Below are 22,132 nucleotides of genomic sequence, written 5' to 3'. Positions count from 1 at the left end.
ATACTTATTGAGGGTCTGCTACTTACTAAACATCCATAATACAATCTCAGTTACATACAACAGTAGCTCATACTACACTTACCATTAGGAGTACAAGTTCATCCTCTGGAACAGGCTCTAGATCGGGAACAGTAAAAGATTCTGGAAACTGTGCTCCATTGGTCAGGGCTTCAGCAGCTTTTATGGTGGTTGAGAAACATTCTAACCAGGCCCACTCATTTGGATTCCACGATGCAGGGTCAGGGAGGCAGTTCTGGTGGTGTGGTGGCACTGGAGGATCACACAGCAGCTGATCCAGATGAAGTCCCACAGCAAGGGAAGCCAGACATTGCATATAGGGGCTGTGAACAAGCTGGTCACCACAAACCACATGAGGCTAAGAGAAAATGCAAGGATATTATGCTGAAGAGCCTCTGCCAAATAATATAAATTAGCCTCCTGCATTCTGAAAGCCTGTAGTCATATTTTAACTTTACTGTTTTTTTTAAGCTTTTTACTTTGAAATAATTTTAGATACATAGAGAGTTGCAGAGATAGTACAGAGAATTCCTATAAACCCTTCACCCAACCTTCTGTAATGTTCACATCTTATATAACCATGGTGTGATAATCAAAGCTAAGAAAGTAACATTGGTTACAATAATAACTAAACCACAGAACTTTATAGGGTTTCCCACTAATGCTCCTTCTCTTTTCTTTTCTTTTTTAAAAATATTTATTTATTTATTGGCTGTGTCGGGACTTAGTTGCAGTGCGCGGGCTCTAGAGGGACCAGACTTAGTTGCCCCTCGGCATGTGGGATCTTAGTTCCCCAAACAGGGATCGAACCCGCGTCCCCTGCACTGGAAGGCGAATTCGTAACCACTGGACCACCAGGGAAGTACCTAATGCTCCTCTTCTGCTCCAAGATTCAACCCAGGACACCACACTGCATTTAGCATATTTTCATTACAGTTTTTCTTGAATTAAAAAAAAAAAGGCAGATAACTGGACCATGGAGACCTGCTCCCTCTCACATTTCCTCCTTTACCAAAAGAACCCTGGTAGCCATCAAAGACAGCTTTCTTCCCTGGCCCTCCCTAGATGTACTAGAGCAACTCTGTGAGAGACTGAGTGATTCAGAAAAGAAAACCTGGGCAAACCTCAGTGAAATTAACTGGGTGTGGTAACAGCTGATTAGATTAACATAGCATGGCAAAAAAAAAAAGGAAAAACCCCATAAGAGCTCTGCCTAGGAGCAGCATACTGTGACTACTGAGGGCTGGAAGACAGGCTATACAACAGGATCATGGCCTGGGCAACAAGTCCAAATTCCATAATTTCCCATTCTAGTATTTAATGACCCTACTTAATTCAACCTTACCTCTTCTACTAAACTTTCCACAAGGATTCACCTGATAAAGTGGACAGGATGTTCACTCTGACGCCCATATCCATTCCCCCTCCCAACTGTGCGATGGCAAAGCCACACAAAAATAGATATATGGGTCAGAAAAGGGAAGATGATATACTCTGAGGTACAGGGATTTAAAGTTTTGGAATGAATAAATAATCTGAAATGAATAATAGAAACACTATACAAATTTGAGGGTTATTTAAAAATTTTACTCCCACTAAAATAAAGTAAAAGCAGGCTTAGGATTACTAAACAACTGTTTTAGACATGAATTGTCTTCATTTGATTCCACCCAAACAGCCCCACTTATTTTACTCAGACCTCATACTCTTAAGGGATAAATTCAAAGCTATAATTCCAATTCCAAAGCACCAGTCATCTGCAGATCTGCAAGAACGAGTGTAATCAGTTACCTTTTCATAGGCATACTGCTCCTGAAGCATCACGGGCAGCCGCTCCAGAAATGCTCTCATGCAGGGAGCCATGTTTAATCCCAGAACACCCTGTTGTTTCAGTGCTGTCCTACAGGTTGCTAAAACATGATTGGCAGCAGCCCATTCTGCTGTACAATTCACGACCAAAACATCCTGATGAAAAATAAACCATGCCACATGATATTTGTTTAAATAAAAGAGAGACATTCCATCACCATTCATATATGAGAAATTCTTTCTAGTAATACATTAAACACTTTTGCTTTTTGGACATTTTATGCTATACTTTTAATGCCTATGAACTTCAAAACATCCTAAATTTTGTCTAAGGTAAAAACAAGTGAATAACTGTAAAATTTGTGAACTACCTTGCATTAGCTGATTCTTCTTAAAGAGACTTAATTATTTGCTATCTCATAGGACTTGTAGGACAAGGTATCTAGTATATTTTAAAAGTCTGACATGACCACAAGGATACTAGAGGAAGCAGTACTCTGCTGAGGGACACACATCTACAAGAGAAGCAGCACTGCTCTGTGGCTCTATGGTTTATTCTATGCAGGCTACTACTGCCTATGGTCTGATTCTATATTTTACTTCTAGTAGGACTGTTCATGCAGGTTTTCAGCTCTATTTTAATATTACCACATATTAACTACATAAATGTAAACCAAAGCAGCACATTGGCACTATTCATTAAGGGTATGAAAAGCAATATTGTAAGAGATAATGTCATATCATAGAATTATTTCACAGTAGAGGGCTAGTATTTTTTAGTAGAACATTAAATTTTAAAGCCAAGATATATTCTGTATAGTTGAGTTAAAGGTCTTTGAGGTAGTCCTTCTTTTCAGGGAAAATTCTTTAGATAATTTAGTGCTGTCGCAAAAATCATGGCAGAAAGTAATAAATTCTCTTTATAACTTCCAGTGGAAAGTCACTCAATAATTAAGCATTTTTCCCAAAGTATAGGGTATAGGAGAGTACCAGGTTCTAGTTTTCCTTCTGCCACTAAATAGGTGCATTATCTTGGGCAAGTAATAATCCCTCTGGATATCATTTTTTGCCTCGGGATGCTTGGACTACGATTTTTAAGATACCTTACAGGCTAACAACTTACAACTTGATATGATTGTAAAATTACCTTTGATCTATTTGAGCAAGCAGCTACCCCAACATCTGGAATCCATACTGTGGTCTGAATAGCTCCAGAGCCAATCACAACAGTTTGCAAGACAGAGCCATCCTAAAATGAGATGTATTTATCAATACACACTACTTAACTAGTTAGCCATTATTTACATTTTAAATTTATACTTCACGTTCACAAAAACTTATTGTAAAACCTACACTTTAGCTAAATTTGGCAATGCCCAACTGCATACTACTATCCAATTTTCTAGAGCCTTTTCTAAATGATTTTAAAAATACATCATTAAGAAAAATTGAAGGGCAGGGGAGCCTTCAAGATGGCAGAGGAGTAAGACGTGGAGATCACCTTCCTCCCCGCAAATACATCAAAAATACATCTACATGTGGAACAACTCCTACAGAACACCTACTGAATGCTGGCAGAAGACCTCAGACTTCCCAAAACGCAAGAAACTCCCCACGTGCCTGGGTAGGGCAAAAGAAAAAAGGAAAAACAGAGACAAAAGAATAGGGACGGACAGGACCTGCACCTCAGGGAGGGAGCTGCGAAGGAGGAAAGGTTTCCACACACTAGGAAGCCCCTTCACTGGCGGAGACAGGATGGGCGGGGGGAAGCTTCGGAGCCACGGAGAAGAGCACAGCAACAGGGTGCAGAAAGCAAAGTGGAGAGACTCCAGCACAGAGGATCAGTGTCAACCAGCACTCACCAGCCTGAAAGGCTCATCTGCTCACCTGCCAGAGCAAGTGGGGGCTGGGAGCTGAGGCTCGGGCTTCGGAGGTCAGACCCCAGGGAGAGGACTGGGGTTGGCTACGTGAACACAGCCTGAAGGGGGCTAGTGCGTCACAGCTACCCGGGAAGGAGTCCAGGGAAAAGTCTGGACCTGTCTAAGAGGCAAGAGACCATTGTTTCGGGTGCGCAAGGAGAAGGGATTCAGAGCACTGCCTAGATGAGCTCCAGAGACGGGCGCGAGCTGCGGCTATCAGCACGGACACCAGGCACGGGTGTGAGACGCTAAGGCTGCTGCTGCAGCCACCAAGAAGCCTGTGTGCAAGCACAGGTCACTATCCACACCTCCCCACCTGGGAGCCTGTGCAGCCCGCCACTGCCAGGGTCCCGTGATACAGGGACAACTTCCCCAGGAGAACACACGTTGTGCCTCAGCCTGTTGCAACATCACACCGGCCTCTGCCACAGCAGGCGGCATTCCGTACTCTTCCCTCCCCCGGGCCTGAGTGAGCCAGAGCCCCCTAATCAGCCGCTCCTTTAACCCCATCCTGTCTGGGCGGGAACAGATGCCCTCAGGCGACCGACATGCAGAGGCAGGGCCAAATCCAAAGCTGAACCCCGGGAGCTGTGGGAACAAAGAGGAGAAAGGGAAATCTCTCCCAGCAGCCTCAGGAGCAGCGGATTAAATCTCCACAATCAACTTGATGTACCCTGCATCTGTGGAATACCTGAATAAACAACGAATCATCCCAAAATTGAGGCGGTGCACTTAGGGAGCAACTGTAGACTTGGGGTTTGCTTTCTGCATCTAATTTGTTTCCGGTTTTATGTTTATCTTAGTTTAGTATTTAGAACTTATTATCATTGGTAGATTTGTTTACTGATTTGGTTGCTCTCTTCCTTATGTATATATATAATTTTTTTTCCTTTTCCTTTTTGTGAGTGTGTATGCGTATGCTTCTTAGTGTAATTTTGTCTGTATAGCTTTGCTTTTGCCATTTGTCATAGGGTTCTGACTGACTGTTTTTTGTGGGTTTTTTTAGTATAGTTTTTAGCGATTGTTATCATTGGTGAATTTCTTTTTTGGTTTGGTAGTTCTCTTCTTTCTATTTTTTTATTACTTTTTTATTTTTAATAATTTTTTTCTATTTTAATAACTTTATTTTATTTTATTTATTTATTTTTTCTTTCTTCCCTTCTTTCTTTCTTTTTTTTTTTCCTCCCTTTTCTTCTCAGCCATGTGGCTGACAGGGTCTTGGTGCTCCGGCCTGGTGTCAGGCCTGAGACTCTCAGGTGGGACAGCTGAGTTCAGGACATTGGACCACCAGAGACCTCCCAGCCCCATGTAATATCAAATGGTGAAACCTCTCCCAGAGATCTCCATCTCAACGCTAAGACCCAGCTCCACTCAACGACCAGCAAGCTCCAGTGCTGGACACCCCATGTCAAACAACTAGCAAGACAGGAACACAACCCCACCCATTAGCAGAAACGCTGCTTAAAATCATACTAAGTTCACAGACATCCCAAAGCACAGCACTGGACATGGTCCTGCCCACCATAAGACAAGATCCAGCCCCACCCACCAGGCACCAGTCCCCTCCAAGAGGAAGTATACACAACCCACTGAACCAACCTTACCCACTGGGGGAAGACACCAAAAAACAATGGGAAATACAAACCTGCAGCCTGCGAAAAGGAGACCCCAAACACAGTAAGTTAAGCAAAATGAGCAGACAGAGAAATATGCAGCAGATGAAGGAGCAAGGTAAAAACCCACCAGACCAAAGAAATGAAGAGAAAATAGGCAGTCTACCTGAAAAAGAACTCAGAGTAATGATAGTAAAGATGATGCAAAATCTTGCAAACAGAATGGAGGAAATACAAGAAACGTTTAACAAGAACCTAGAAGGACTAAAGAGCAAACAAACAATGATGAACAACACAATAAATGAAATTAAAAATTCTCTAGAAGGAATCAACTGTAGAATAACTGAGGCAAAAGAACGGATAAGTGACCTGCAAGATAAAATAGTGGAAATAACTACCGCAGAGAAGGATACAGAAAAAAGAATGAAAAGAATTGAGGACAGCCTCAGAGACCTCTGGGACAACATTCAATGCACCAACATTCGAATTCTAGGGGTCCCAGAAGAGGAAGAGAAAAAAAAACGGACTGAAAACATATTTGAAGAGATTATAGTTGAAAACTTCCCTAATATGAGGAAGGAAATAGTCAATCAAGACCAGGAAGTGCAGAGAGTCCCATACAGGGAAAATCCAAGGAGAAACATGCCAAGACACATGTTAATCAAACTATCAAAAATTAAATTCAAAGAAAAAATATTAAAAGCAGCAAGGGAAAACCAACAATTAACATACAAGGGAATCCCCATAAGGTTAACAGCTGATCTTTCAGCAGAAACTCTGCAAGCCAGAAGGGAGTGGCAGGACATATTTAAAGTGAGGAAAGGGAAACACCTACAGCCAAGATTACTGTACCCAGCAAGGATCTCATTCAGATTTGACAGAGAAATTAAAACCTTTACAGACAAGCTAAAGCTAAGAGAATTCAGCACCACCAAATCAGCTCTACAACAAATGCTAAAGGAACTTCTCTAGGCAGGAAACACAAGAGCAGGAAAAGACTTACAATAACAAACCCAAAACAATTAAGAAAATGGGAACAGGAACATACATATCAATAACTACCTTAAATGTAAATGGATTAAATGCTCCAACCAAAAGACATAGACTGGCTGAATGGATACAAAAACAAGAGCCATATATATGCTGTCTACAAGAGACCCACTTCAGACCTAGGGACACATACAGACTGAAAGGGAGGGGATGGAATAAGATATTCCATGCAAATGGAAATCAAATGAAAGCTGGAGTAGCAGTTCTCATATCAGACAAAATAGACTTTAAAATAAAGACTATTACAAGAGACAAAGAAGGACACTACATAATGATCAAGGGATCAATCCAAGAAGAAGAGATAACAATTGTAAATATTTATGCACCCAACATAGGAGCACCTCAATACATAAGGCAAATGCTAACAGCCATAAAAGGGAAAATCGACAGTAACACAATAATATTAGGGGACTTTAACACCCCACTTTCACCAATGGACAGATCAACCAAAATGAAAATAAATGAGGAAACACAAGCTTTAAATGATACATTAAACAAGATGGACTTAATTGATATTTATAGGACATTCCATCGAAAAACAGCAGTTTACACTTTCTTCTCAATTGCTCATGGAACACTCTCCAGGAGAGATCATATCGTGGGTCACAAATCAAGCCTTGGTAAATTTAAGAAAATTGTAATCGTATCAAGTATCTTTTCCGACCACAATGCTATGAGACTAGATATCAATCACAGGATAAAATCTGTAAAAAATACAAACACATGGAGGATAAACAATACACTACTAAATAACCAAGAGATCACTCAAGAAATCAAAGAGGAAATCAAAAAATACCTAGAAACAAATGACAATGAAAACATGATGACCCAAAACCTATGGGATGCAGCAAAAGCAGTTCTAAGAGGGAAGTTTATAGCAATACAATCCTACCTCACGAAACAAGAAAAATCTCAAATAAACAACCTAACCTTACACCTAAAGCAATTAGAGAAAGAAGAACAAAAAAACCCCAAAGTTAGTAGAAGGAAAGAAATCATAAATATCAGATCAGAAATAAGTGAAAAAGAAATGAAGGAAACGATAGCAAAGATCAATAAAACTAAAAGCTGGTTCTTTGAGAAGATAAACAAAATTGACAAAACATTAGCCCGACTCATCAAGAAAAAAAGGGAGAAGACTCAAATCAATAGAATTAGAAATGAAAAAGGAGAAGTAACAACTTCTGCAAAAATACAAAGGATCATGAGAGATTACTACGAGCAACTACATGCCAATAAAATGGACAACCTGGAAGAAATGGACAAACTCTTAGAAAAGCACAACCTTCCGAGACTGAACAAGGAAGAAACAGAAAATATAAACAGACCAATCACAAGCGCTGAAATTGTAACTGTGATTAAAACTCTTCCAACAAACAAAAGCCCAGCACCAGATGGCTTCACAGGCAAATTCTATCAAACATTTAGAGAAGAGCTAACACCTATCCTGCTCAAACTCTTCCAAAATACAGCAGAGGGAGGAACACTCCCAAACTCATTCTACAAGGCCACCATCACCCTGATACCAAAAAAAGACAAAGATGACACAAAAAAAGAAAACTACAGGCCAATATCACTGATGAACATAGATGCAAAAATCCTCAACAAACTACTAGCAAACAGAATCCAATAGCACATTAAAAGGATCATACACCATGATCAAGTGGGGTTCATCCCAGGAATGCAAGGATTCTTCAATATACACAAATCAATCAATGTGATAAACCATATTAACAAACTGAAGGATAAAAACCATATGATAATCTCAACAGATGCAGAAAAAGCTTTTGACAAAATTTAACACCCATTTATGATAAAAACTCTCCACAAAGTAGGCACAGAGGGAACTTACCTCAACATAATAAAGGCCATATGTGACAAACGCACAGCCAACATCGTTCTCAATGGTGAAAAACTGAAACTATTTCCACTAAGATCAGGAAAAAGAAAAGTTGCCCACTCTCACCACTATTATTCAACATAGTTTTGGAAGTTTTAGCCACAGCAATCAGAGAAGAAAAAGAAATAAAAGGAATCCAAATCGGAAAAGAAGAAGTAAAATTGTCACTGTTTGCAGAGGACATGATACTATACATAGAGAATCCTAAAGATGCTACCAGAAAACTACTAGCGCTAATCAATGAATTTGGTAAAGTAGCAGGATACAAAAGTAATGCACAGAAATCTCTTGCATTCCTATACACTGATGATGAAAAATCTGAAAGAGAAATTAAGGAAACACTCCCATTTTACCATTGCAACAAAAAGAATAAAATACCTAGGAATAAACCTACCTAAGGAGAAAAAAGACCTGTATGCAGAAAACTATAAGACACTGATGAAAGAAATTAAAGATGATACAAACAGATGGAGAGATATACCATGTTCTTGGATTGGAAGAATCAACATTGTTAAAATGACTATACTACCCAAAGCAATCTACAGATTCAATGCAATCCCTATCAAACTACCAATGGCATTTCTCACAAAACTAGAACAAAAAATTTCACAATCTGTATGGAAACACAACAGACCCCAAATAGCCATAGCAATCTTGAGAAAGAAAAACAGAGCTGGAGGAATTAGGCTCTCTGACTTCAGATTATACTACAAAGCTACAGTAATCAAGACAGTATGGTACTGGCACAAAAACAGAAATATAGATCAATGGAATAGGATAGAGAGCCCAGAGATAAACCCATGCACATATGGTCACCTTGTCTTTGATAAAGGAGGCAAGAATATACAACTGAGAAAAGACAGCCTCTTCAATAAGTGGTGCTGGTAAAACTGGACAGCTACATGTAAAAGAATGAAATTAGAACACTCCCTAACACCATACACAAAAATAAACTCAAAATGGATTAAAGACCTAAATGTAAGGCCAGACACTATAAAACTCTTAAGAGGAAAACATAGGCAGAACACTGCATGACATAAATCACAGCAAGATCCTTTTTGACCCACCTCCTAGAGAAATGGAAATCAAAACAAAAATAAACAAATGGGACCTAATGAAACTTCAAAGCTTTTGCACAGCAAACAAAACCATGAACAAGACGAAAAGACAACTCTCAAAATGGGAGAAAATATTTGCAAATGAAGCAGGTGACAAAGGATTAATCTCCAAAATATACAAGCAGCTCATGCAGCTCAATATCAGAAAAACAAACAACCTAATCCAAAAATGGGCAGAAGACCTAAATAGACATTTCTCCAACGATATACAGATTGCCAACAAACACATGAAAGGATGCTCAACATCACTAATCATTAGAGAAATGCAAATCAAAACTACAATGAGGTACCACCTCACACTGGTCAGAATGGCCATCATCAAAAAATCTGTAAACAATAAATGCTGGAGAGGGTGTAGAGAAAACGGAACCCTCTTGCACTGTTGGTGGGAATGTAAATTGATACAGCCACTATGGAGAACAGTATGGAGTTTCCTTAAAAAACTAAAAATAGAACTACCATACGACCCAGCAATCCCACTACTGGGCATACACCCTGAAAAAACCATAATTCAAAAGGAGTCATGTACCACAATGTTCATTGCAGCTCTATTTACAATAGCCGGGACATGGAAGCAACCTAAGTGTCCATCGACAGATGAATGGATAAAGAAGATGTGGCACGTGTACACAATGGAATATTACTCAGCCATAAAAAGAAACAAAATTGAGTTATTTGTAGTGAGGTGGATGGACCTAGAGTCTGTCATACAGAGTGAAATAAGTCAGAAAGAGAAAAACAAATACCGTATGCTAACACATATATATGGAATCTTAAAAAAAAAAAAATGGTCATGAAAACCTACGGTCAGGACAGGAATAAAGATGCAGACCTACTAGAAAATGGACTTCAGGACACGGGGAGGGGGAAGGGGAAGCTGGGACAAAGTGAGAGAGTGTAAAATGTAAAACAGATAGCTAGTGTGAAGCAGTCGCATAGCACAGGGAGCTCAGCTCTGTGCTTTGTGACCAGCTAGAAGGGTGGGATAGGGAGGGTGGGAGGGAGGGAGACGCAAGAGGGAGGGGATATGGGGATACATGTGTATGTATAGCTGATTCACTTTGTTATACAGCAGAAACTAACACACCATTGTAAAGCAATTATACTCCAATAAAGATATTAAAAAAAGAAAAAAATTAAAGAGCAGAGAACTCTGAAAGGGGTTTCTTCAATATTCAAGATATTATTACACAAAATAGTCCTAGGATCGGTTGGGTTAACTTTTATCACATATAAGTTAATATAAAAACATTTCTTAAGATAAAAATAACATCTATACTCTTACCCTTAAAGACCAAATGTTCATGAGGCCACCTAAACCACCAGACACCAGGGCCAACCCATCAGAACTAAAGGCAACGGTCCGGACAGGGGTGATGTGTCCTCGCAATTGATAAACACACTTGGCTCCGACTGATTTCCTATATCCATCCTGTAATTCATTTTTATTTTTAACAAATATTGAAAAATAAAACAATTTATAGATTCAAGATTTACAATTCATTCTTGGAAATTTTGTATTTCAGTATAAAATTGGGGAGGAGGGAAGGACAACTCTCTCATAAGGACTAGCCTGACAGAGAAAATAATAAGATATCAACCTGGTTCTCCTTTGCTGATGCTGTTTCATCTTTTTTGATACACTTCTAAGCTAGTTCTCTACTCTTCAAACTGGAAGAAATGACTACATTTAAGTTCCAATTATCCCTCAGAGATAGGAAAATTCTAACTTCTACTTTTTAATGAGTGTTTTAATTTTTAAATTTCACTTCATGTAATTTTCACTTTTAGCCTCTAACATTTGTGAATTGCACATGCTGGTGCTATACAAACAAGTTCCTCTTTCTGTTGGCTTATGGGTCTGTCTGTCCCATGGTATCTAATCTCATGTTTGCTCTGCAGGTTTTAGGAATGAGATAGGTAGGCCTGTCCAAAGGGCTACTCTTTAGCACAGAGAGCAAATCAGATTTATCTCTAGTGCTCCTACCTCTGCTTCTGTGATATTTTCCTCCCATTACTGAGCTATCTACTCCTCCCTCCTCACCCCTTTCTCCCTGCCTTTAAGCTCCCTCTTCCTTTTAGTTATGAGAGAGCATAATACCAGATATACTCATTTACCCAAAAATGACATAATGTATTTGTATCATGAACAAAAGAGAAAGCAACAGAGGTTGCAAACTGGCAACTCAGGGATACAATTCAACTGGCCAACCAGGGTTTTAAAGAATTTCAAGTCAGATGCCAATGTTTAATATTGGGAGATTTTACTTAAAACAATGAATTTTTGATTTCCACCAAAAAAAAAATTTGACAATCTGGTAGCAATAGGCTCTCATTTCTGGAGGGTGGCAATCTCCTCTGTGGCAGCTATGCCCTTTGTATGAAGCATGTGCACTCCTTTGTGTGTGTGTGTGTTTGTGTGTGTGTGTGTGTGTGTGTGTTTTACCTACTCCACAGCCTTGTGAATGAATTTATGTTCCTTACATAGATGGCTCTGTGAGTGTCTACCATGATTTTTTTTTTGGCCATGCCACACGTCTTGCAGGATCTTAGTTCCTCGACCAGGGATTGAACCCAGGGCCACGGCAGTGAAAGCACTGAGTCCTAACCACTGGACTGCCAGGGAATTCCCTGTCTACTGTAAATTTTTAACCTCTGTTTAAGGTAAAGGAATGGTTCTTCATAGGTGGAATTCTGGTATCAGTAGGAGACACTTTGAATAGGAGTGCTCCCGTGGTGTTCCTGCTTCACTGTACCAAAAACTTTAACTTAGGACTCACCTATTGGTAGTGTTGATTATATACCATAAACGATCACCACTCCCATATTTATTGAACATCTCACCTTAACAAGCAATTATGGTATCTCTGACTTATAAAAAATTAGGCTAATTCAGAGAGCACACAAAGTATGACAATTATTCACATTTCCCTAATGGCTCTTGACATTTGAGATACCAAGTAGGAGTATTACTTGATAACATATACTATCTGTGGTTTCAAATAAAGTCTTGAAAAACACCAGAATATTTACCTGGCAATTTGATTCCTGGTCCCACCATCCTTCTGAACTAGTCACACTGGTCTGTGTGGTATCTTGTGGAATACGCCAAACACATACTAAGCCACTCTGACAGCCACTTAAAAAATGTGATCACATAAAACCAAAACATGTCAATAAGCAGAAGTAAAAATATTTTCAAAGAGCAATCAATTAAGACCTGATAGAACTACTACAGTATATTTTTAAAATTTATTTGTAGTAGTTATGCTATAATCTTTCACAAGAAATACAAGTAGGATCTATATTCTAACAGTATCACACACAGTTAAGCAGATGGCATTATCTTTGGATTACATATCCCAAGCTTCACATTGGAAAACTTCTTTATTTCTCTAAGGTGATCTTATGGTATTACACATTATAAGAATAGTAACTGGCAGTAAACTGTTTAAGATGATTGAGAAGCCACACTTAATGCAAGTAGCAGTCTATACTAATATAAAAATTAAGAGACACACACACACAAATTTACAACATACCTGGCCATCAGTAAATGCAACTTGGATCCTTTCCCTGGAAGGCTGCACCAAGCAATGCCATTTACAATAGATGGATGGCAGAGTGAATGTAGACAGCGCCAGCATCCTGCAATAGGCCCCCAGAGTTTCACATTTTCTTCTTTGGCACATGTCATAAGAATATGACCTGTTGGGTCCCACTTCATACTAGTAAGAGTGTCCTTAAAATGGTAGAGGTAGAAAAAAAATCATAGTAATGCTTCCTTCACAAATACTTTAAACTTAATAATTTATGACCTATACTTCTATCACTCAATTATTTTGAAATCAACATTTTATGCAAATCAGATACTGGCATATTATTTCCAATCACTAGACCAATTCACCCTTTAATATAGTCTGCACTATATATATTTGCTGCAGTCAAAGCTTAATAAATGTTAGCTGGATGAATGAATTATGAAATTCTGATTCAGAAGGGATATGTTATTTTTCATCACCATTTTTAAAGTTATTTTTATGGACTACTGATCATTAAAATATGAAAAAGAAAAGAGACTTTTAAAAGAAAGCATCTCTTACACCAAAAATAGCTAATACTATGAGAATCTGGGACATGTCTTGTGTTTATATGGTTGTCATCATTGGGTTCTTCTGACTTCGTTTTTTTTACCCTCCTTCACACCTTCCAGCTCCTGGCTTCATGCATTTATGTTACTTGCCTAGATGGCCCCATAAGCATCTGAACTGGCAACCTCTGTTTAAGGTAAAGGAATCATTCTTCATAGATGGAATGTCTAGCATTAGTGGGAGGTACTCTGACAGGGGGTGTTCCAAGGGTATTCCTATTTCACTGTTTTGGTTTTACCTCTTTCTTATTAGCTCAATGGCTTTCTTACATAGACTTTTCCATTTATATACATGGTCCAAAGACTTTGTATAACAACAGAATATTAAATCATAAGTGACTGATAAAAAAAAGTTCTTTGAGAAACTAGTATCAAGCAATACTAAAGTAGAAAACAAGAAAAAGCAACCATCAGGTAAAGATGCTTTACCTTGTGTGCATCAATTAGAACAATGCCTCCTTTCTCAAGCGGTTCCTTTGTTCCCAATAACAATTTTCCGTCAAAATATCCCACTGCAAATGGTCTGTCTTCACTGAACCAAGCAATGCAAGTTACAGACACTAACATGATAAAACAAAATAAAAATTTTTAAAAGAAAATAAGAGAGACTTATTTGTCATTGTCTCCCTTAAAAGACAGAGACTTTGCAACAAATATATACCTCTACAACCACTGCAAGTAAGTTTACAAACATCTCTTTAACACATTTAGACAAAATGTAAGCTTACAGCAGGGATTCCATGTAACCCACTTTAAAAGTGTTATTTGTAAGTGACGAGGAGTACCTCATTTTTAATCTTTCATTCTTCTGAAGTGGTTATTGAAAAACAGAGACAAAAACTGAATTCCCTCGCTGATTTTAAGTCATTGTATAAGGTTCTTTCCTTTTAGACCAGAATCTACCATGAAACTGAGAAGTGAAATAATCCAACTCTTAGAAGAAAAATTTCCTGTCCCTTCTTTTGCTTAATATTGCCTATTCAGTGTGTTTCCATATTCTATCAAACATGTTATATTCTAACAATCTACATTCATACTTGTTTCTTTAAGTATATGTAACACCGGAAGGCTACAAAAGAAGTAAAAAAAAGTATCTGTGGGAGGAGAATGGGGACATGGGAGCTGAGCAGATGTGAGAAAGACTTTTTACTGTATGCCTTTTTATTTATTTATTTTTTTGCTGCACCATGCGGCATGTGGGATCTTAGTTCCCTGACGAGGGATCAAACCCGTGCACCTTGCAGTGGAAGCGCAGAGTCCTAACCACTGGACCGCCACGGAATTCCCTACTGTATACCTTTTTAAACTTAAAAATTTTTGAACCCTATGATGGTATTATCTATTTTAAAAAAAACTGGGTAAGAAAATGGCAGCCACCAGGAGGGCTCAGGCCAGTGCGTACTCCCCAGAACTGCTGCCACCCGTGTCTTTGTCCCCACAATGAGCCACAGCCACCCCCCGCCTCTGCAGGAGACCCTACAATACTATCAGACCGGGGCTATGGACCTTGAAGAAAGCAAATGAATATTGACTTGTAGTGATGGAGATGACATGTTTCTGGAGGATCCCCAGTATTCGAAGAAGACAGAAACTGAGAGTAATGACATTAGCATTACTCTGTGAATAAAAAGGAGCTGCGGGCTGTCAAGGGAGGACAGGGATTGCTAACTGGGCGGTGCACCCTTCATGCTGAGAGAGAAGAGAAGAGAGGGCGAGCTTTCCACTCAGACATCTGAGAAGCAAGTGTGCTGTCCTCCAGGCCTCAAAACTGCATGGCTGTGAAACCTCACTGGACAACATGGTTCTGAAGCTCATCAATGAAAAAAATAAATGAACAATTCTCAACAACAACAACAACAAAATAAAAATAAATTTAAAAAACCTAAAAAACAAAAACCTGTTCTAGTCTGTTAAAAGCACACCATATAAGCTGTGGCTGGGATCTTCAAGACATCCTACTCCCCCAAAACATCTAACAAAAACTATCTAGTAAGATGCCTAGCCATCCAAAAGGAAGATAGTGAGAAAATAAGTAAAAGTACGCTTCCTACTATGACTTCTTAAATCAGGAACTTCCCTCCCCTTCTCCTCCTTCCCCCATTTCCTTAATTTTACTCATTTGTTAAACAATTTCATCTCTATCAATGATTATTATCTTTTTTCCTCTTGGACATTCTTAACTTTCTAGAGAGACCTAGAGCCCACTAGAAGTGTTCAGACACTTGCACAAAGGATAAATGACTAATTTAGATCTTATTTTGGCAGTGATGTGTGGTAGGGGTTGACAAAGAAATATCTTTCAACTTAGTAACTAACTAAAATGAAATACCAACTGAACAATTTAGAAAACAAAACCAAAAGTAATATTTACTCAGCATGTGCCAAAAAAGTAAATCTATTTGATTGCGGGGAACACTTTCTCAACCAGACACAATTCCAGTCACTTACCATCCTTTCGATAGCAATGCTCCAATTCTCGACGGTGCATGGTGGATACATCAACAACTTCAATCAGTCCTAGAGAACCATCCATCCGTCCCACCAACAATAATTCTGGAGATTCTCCTGACCAGGCTGAGGATGGACCCTCTTCTGGCCAAGCCAGGGCAGAGACCCAGTGAGGCTGAATATCTACTAACCCTTTTCCTCCTAAAGAGGGAGAAAATGTTAACTAGTTGTCACTTAATTCTTAAAAACAATAGCAAGAACAAAAATACGTACTATTTAATTTAATACACTCAAAGCAGTCCCCAATTTCATAATAGCCTACTAATGAATAAGACTGCAAGGCAAGATCCTTCATTTATATACTACATATGATTATCAAATTCATAGCTTTTCTGTAACTATTAATAGGACAAAAATGATAGCTTTATAGGAGAAAGAATAAAGGAAAATAATCAACATACAAATGTGAAACACTTAAGTCCTTTCCTAATAATTACTGAAAACCAAATTAACATACAAAATTTACCTATAGTTAAGGCTAGCTGTTCCTTCAAATATATGAAATAGAACAGCTATTACCCAAACATGCAAAAGCAAACAAAAATGCTGGTAAGCCCAAGATTACAATCATAATTTTTACTTTCCAGAGAGGTATTATTAAAAATCAACAAGAGTTTGTCCCTGTGAAACAGATAAAATTAATAGAAATATTTCAGGTAATTCAAAAGAATACATAGCTAAAAACGCAGTGATTGCTACTTCTCTTCAAATCCTACTCTGAATGCTGAGTGGTACATAGAAAGAATTTTTAGTTTACAACTACCAGGTTAATTGAAACTCCTAGAAGGAAGAGTCAGGAAATGAACACTTTCTCTTTAATTTAAAGCATACTATGCATAGATTTTCACAGTTGATGAATAGATTGTGAGATTCAAGGTGAAGGGAAGCCAATGTTTGGACTTAGAAGGCTAAGAGAAAGGCTTTTTTTAAAAAAGTAGCTTCAGTAGTTTACTAGTATTTATGTGACTCTTACCATTAACTTGCCAGATATTCACCATCTTTTCCAAAGCCCCAGCTAGATATTTGCCACTGATACTCCAGGAAACAGGTGAGAAACTTGGATCACTAGGTGATCCCAGGCTTTCCTCAGCATCACCTTCCCTAGAATATAACAGATATGTATGGAATTCTAATCCCCATCATCACAAAGTAAACTAAATCCTAAACCTTAAAATAAGGGTTTTATATAGACTATAGTACATAAAGGCAGATCAAAAGCTTTTACATTTCAAAAGCCTGGCTAGCAGTATTTAACAATCACATAATTGCTAGTGTTTGTCATAACGTGAAAAATGTAGAATTACAAAAGAGTAATACTTAGACAATTCATCATTTAATGTAGTACATAATTTGTCAACAAAAATATTCTGGTTCCATATGGGTTATACACATGGTTATTACTCAGAGCACACTGACTCTTGTTTGCCTAATAGCTAGGGAAGTTTTATAGCTAGCTATAAAAATATAAAAGATGCTACACTGTGCTACAGAAAAAATATCATTACCCTAATTCCTAAATAATCCTTGAAGAATGATAGAAAATTAGCCTACTGTTTTATAGAATTGAACACTTATAATGCTGGCATAGTAGACCTTGATTTAATTTTAAGTAAGTTGACAGATATTGACAGTTAGTATTTTTATTTTCTAAATTACTATCTTGCAAATTAGAAAAAAAAAAAACACTGGAGACTGTTCTAAAAGAAAAAATTGTAAAAAATTTTAGTGACAATTTGAGTACACTAACACAACCAAGATGAAGCATGTTCAGGATTCTCTTATTTTTAAATGTTACCCAAGAGAACTAATGTCAATACTCACAATCTGTTGAACACACAGGTCTGTTGCAGTGAATACTGCTTCTTGGTGACATTCCACACCCGGATGGTGCCATCATTGCCACTTGTAGCCAAGAGTCCTTTTTTATTACACCAAACACAAGTCATTACCTAGAAAAGATAAAAAGTCCAGCAATATTTGAGCAAGTTTTAATTCAAATGATTCTATAATTTGAAAGAGTTCTATCAAATTAAAAGAAAAATCTACCATGAAATTGTAAAAGAAAAGTATCCACGTTATAAAACAAAATGCATGGTCTCATTCTTTTCTAACTGGCTTGTAAATATACAACTATTTGAAGTATAGCTTTAAAGTACTATGCCCAAACTCATTTGAGTTATCTTAGACCTGTTCACAATCTTTACTAAACATGCTTATTTAATTAAAAAACATTTATTTAATTCAATAAAATAGAAATATTCAGCATGTTCTATAAAACTAATTACACAGACTAAGAAATGATTTTTAAATTGGTAAAATAGAGGTCAGTCTTCATTTCCTAAACTGCCCTTGTCACTGCTCAGGAGCCCAGTGGGTTACATTAAAACAGGGAGACCAACTGCTTCTTTTCTTGCATGTATAAACCCTCATCTTTTGTGAGGCTATTCCTTTGGTTTTCTTCTCATCTCCCATCTGACTTTCCCATTTGTATAATATTATGTCATATAGTATACAACATACACATGTAGAGAAAGGAGAGTTGGTAACTACCAGACAAATGACTGATAATTTAGCTTGTGTGTGTGTGTGTGTGTGTGAGTATGTAAGAGAGAGAGACACACATACACACACCCATGATCTGAACTTTAAGCTCTTGGAGAAGAGGAGAAACTATTTTATCTTACATAAGGTGATCGACACACTTGGGGGTCAAAATACATACTCTGTTTTGATGAGCCTCCAACTTGATAAACGAGCATTTTCTGAGATCTCCTCCCATATCAGCGAGTGTTTGTGGAGTAGTTTGGTTGTCGCGGTCATGTGCGGCAAGAGTGCGCACAAGCTGTTGCGCAGCCCACTGCCTATGCTGTGAGGATAGCCTGGAGGAGAGGCAGCAGGCTGCCAGGGCGTTAGCCAGCTCCAGAGGGCCTACAGCAGAAGGATCATAGGAAGGATGGGCATACAATTGGGCAGTTAAACCTGCTTAAACAAAACAATGAAATGATGCCCAGGTGAGAGCTGGTGGTGGTGAACAAACAAAAATGGGTTAAACTATCTTTTAAGAATTAGCACTTTTTCAAGCAATCATTTCACTAAGATATGCATACAAGGTATAAAGCATTTATCTCACATCAAATTCTATATTAAATCTGATTCACTGCAAATGTACATTTATATACACTAATCAGTAGTCTTTGCTCTAAGGATACACCGACTGAGAATGCAGCAGAAATCATTTTAAGGCCAGGGCAGAGGGAGCATGACCTGAAGAATAAGAGTTTGGCTTTTGCTGCTCAAAAGTGATCTTAGGGACTTCCCTGGTGGCGCAGTGGTTAAGAATCCACCTGCCAGTGCAGGGGACATGGGTTCAAGCCCTGGTCTGGGAAGATCCCACATGCCATGGAGCAACTAAGTCCATGCGCCACAACTACTGAGCTTGCGCTCTAGAGCCTGCGAGCCACAGCTACTGAAGGCCGTGCACCTAGAGCCCGTGCTCCACAACAAGAGAAGCCACCGCAATGAGAAGCCCGTGCACCGCAACGAAGAGTAGCCCCCGCGTGCAGCAACTAGAGAAAGTCTGCGCAGCAACTAGAGAAAGTCTGCGTAGCAACGAAGACCCGGTCCAGCCAAAAATAAATAAATGAAAAATAAGTAAATTAAAAAAAAAAAAAAAAGTGATCTTAATAGCCAGTCAAGGGAATGCATTGATAGATCCAAAAGCCCATCTCTCTTGGCCAAATGGTCCTGATGAAGAGAAGGGTAAATACTATGTTTAAGTAGTCCCTTCAAATTGTATCATCTTAAGACAAAGAAAAAAATAGCACTACTTTATATAAATTATATTCAGGAAGCCTACCAGGATTATTATCTATGGTGACCCAAACCATAATCTAATAAAATAATCTAATCAAACCAAGACTAATTTGGTACATTTTCTAATATTTGTTTCCAGGCACAATGAAAAAGTATCCATGCACTTTTCTTATGATCTAACTTAATAAGTATACATGATGTTATGTAATTCATCACATACAACAATGCTAAAACATATTTTTAAAAACACATCAAATTGATTAGAAGACTGTATATTTAAATCGTATGAAACTTACCTTTCTTTTCAACTTCTGACTTATCATAATTAGGTCTCAGTTTGGCCCCTTTGTCTGCTAGTAATGCCACAAGGGCCTGAGTTACAACAAAATTTGGGGAGGTTACAAGCTTATTCTCTTCAGCAATTCCTCGGAGAAAGCTAGGTAGAAACTTTCGCTGAATTGGATCATCGACCGTGGTTAGATTTACCCCTGTTGCAGCAGAAATCAAGTTCTGAAGAGGCAATCAGAACAGACAGGTTTAATTTTTACATATAATTTTGGAACAAAAAGAAGATTTTATCTCAAAAGGTTCTTTAAGAATTGGCTGGAGATAAGCAATGCAATTAGAAAAGCACTGAAAACTATCCTACCTGTGTACACAACTGCACCAGGAGTTTTGCAGCACTAGGAGTGTTTGATGCTAGACATCCCACTGCTGTGCTCAGATAGGCCAGGCAAGAAATGGGCTTGTTGGCCTTGCTGTGCCCACCTCGTGAGCGTTCTGAAGTGCTTGCCATGGCGGAAGGGCTGGTGGAGAGGCCCGCTCTCCCTGCTGCAGCCAAGCACATTAATCGAACCAACGTTCGGATATCTGTAAGCCCCAGAGATTCAAGACCAGCAGCCAGGCTACAACTGGAACCACTGCCAGGAAAGGAAAACACTTTAGATGCATAAAGAAAATAAATTTAAGGGACCACCTGGAGCCCCACATATCATCCATAGCACCAACAACCACAATAAGAGGCAAACGCTGCACGATCACTAGTCATACGTGTCCTTAGAGACGTCCAAAAATATTATGTAAGCTGCAAACTGTTACTGAAACTTTATTTTAGTAAGTATTGACATGCTTAAGTATACCTGAATTACCAAAGTGTAACTTACAGAAACGTTCACAAATCATGAATTTTCACAAACTGAACAAACCTACGTAACCATCTTCCAGATCAAGGAACAGAACATTACCAATACCCCAGAAGACTGCTTGGGCCCCTCTCAGTCTCTAGGCCCTCAAAAGTAACCGCTATTCCAACTTTTTAAGGCCATAAACCAGTTTTGCCTGTCTCTGAACTTCATATAAATAGAATAATAAAGTATGCATTCTTTTCTGTCTGGCTGCTTTTACTCAGCATTATGCTTGTAAGATTCATCCATGTTGTTGTATTACAGCAGCAGTTATTCATTTTCACTGACACAGAGGCATACTGTGGAGATGTTCGGGTTCAGTTCCAGACCATCACAATAAAATGAATATTGCAATAAAGAAAGTCACACAAATATTTTTGGTTTCCCAGTGCATAAAAAAGTCGTGTTTACACTACACTGTAGTCTGTTAAGTGTGCAACAGCATTAAGCCTAAAAGAACAATGTACAGGGACTTCCCTGGTGGTGCAGTGGTTAAGAATCCACCTGCCAATGCAGGGGACACGGATTTGAGCTCTGGTCCGGGAAGATCCCACAAGCCGTGGAGCAACTAAGCCCCTGCGCCACAACTACTGAGCTTGTGCTCTAGAGCCCGCGAGCCACAACTACTGAGCCCGCGTGCCACAACTACTGAAGCTCGCAAGCCTATAGTCCGTGCTCCGCAACGAGAAGCCACCGCAAGGAGAAGCTCGCGCACCGCAACGAAGAGTAGCCCCCACTCGTCGCAACTAGAGAAAGCCCGCACGCAGCCAATGGAGACCCAACGCAGCCAAAAATAAATTAATTAATTAACTTATTTCAAAAAAAAGAACAATGTACAAACCTTAATTTTAAAATAATGTTAACCATCATCTGAGCCTTCAGAAATCTTTTTGTAATAGTAACATCAAAGATCACTGATCACAGATCACCATGACAAATATAATAATAATGGAAAAGCTTGAAATATTGCAAGAATTACTAAAATGTGACATAGAGACATGAAGTGAGCAAATGTTGTTGGAAAAATGGTGCCAATAGACTTGCTCAATA

At 38.7% G+C, this 22,132-nt stretch overlaps 1 protein-coding gene across 12 annotated transcripts in view; it reads right to left on the bottom strand.

Moving 5' to 3' along the window:
• The window catches only part of HERC1 (HECT and RLD domain containing E3 ubiquitin protein ligase family member 1), a 225,201-nt gene that overhangs the window by 32,326 nt on the left and 170,743 nt on the right, over window positions 1-22,132 (bottom strand). For 9 of the 12 annotated variants that reach the window (XM_059913065.1, XM_059913067.1, XM_059913069.1 and 6 more), the window contains 13 exons: window positions 20,548-20,818; window positions 20,195-20,408; window positions 18,808-19,064; window positions 17,907-18,034; window positions 17,059-17,186; window positions 16,026-16,226; window positions 14,007-14,137; window positions 12,970-13,169; window positions 12,461-12,566; window positions 10,713-10,859; window positions 2,975-3,076; window positions 1,810-1,983; window positions 83-376 (listed from right to left, as the gene is read on the bottom strand). In XM_059913065.1, coding sequence (XP_059769048.1) covers window positions 83-376; window positions 1,810-1,983; window positions 2,975-3,076; window positions 10,713-10,859; window positions 12,461-12,566; window positions 12,970-13,169; window positions 14,007-14,137; window positions 16,026-16,226; window positions 17,059-17,186; window positions 17,907-18,034; window positions 18,808-19,064; window positions 20,195-20,408; window positions 20,548-20,818 — 2,353 coding nt within the window. The remainder of the gene's footprint in view (window positions 1-82; window positions 377-1,809; window positions 1,984-2,974; window positions 3,077-10,712; window positions 10,860-12,460; window positions 12,567-12,969; window positions 13,170-14,006; window positions 14,138-16,025; window positions 16,227-17,058; window positions 17,187-17,906; window positions 18,035-18,807; window positions 19,065-20,194; window positions 20,409-20,547; window positions 20,819-22,132) is intronic. The other 3 variants (XM_059913066.1, XM_059913072.1, XM_059913074.1) reach the window with 1 other exon arrangement.

The sequence above is a fragment of the Balaenoptera ricei genome, chromosome 2, assembly GCF_028023285.1.
Source record: "Balaenoptera ricei isolate mBalRic1 chromosome 2, mBalRic1.hap2, whole genome shotgun sequence".
NCBI lineage: Eukaryota > Metazoa > Chordata > Mammalia > Artiodactyla > Balaenopteridae > Balaenoptera > Balaenoptera ricei.
Note: the sequence above shows the minus strand (reverse complement) of the source record. Positions and strands in the feature narration are given on the sequence as shown.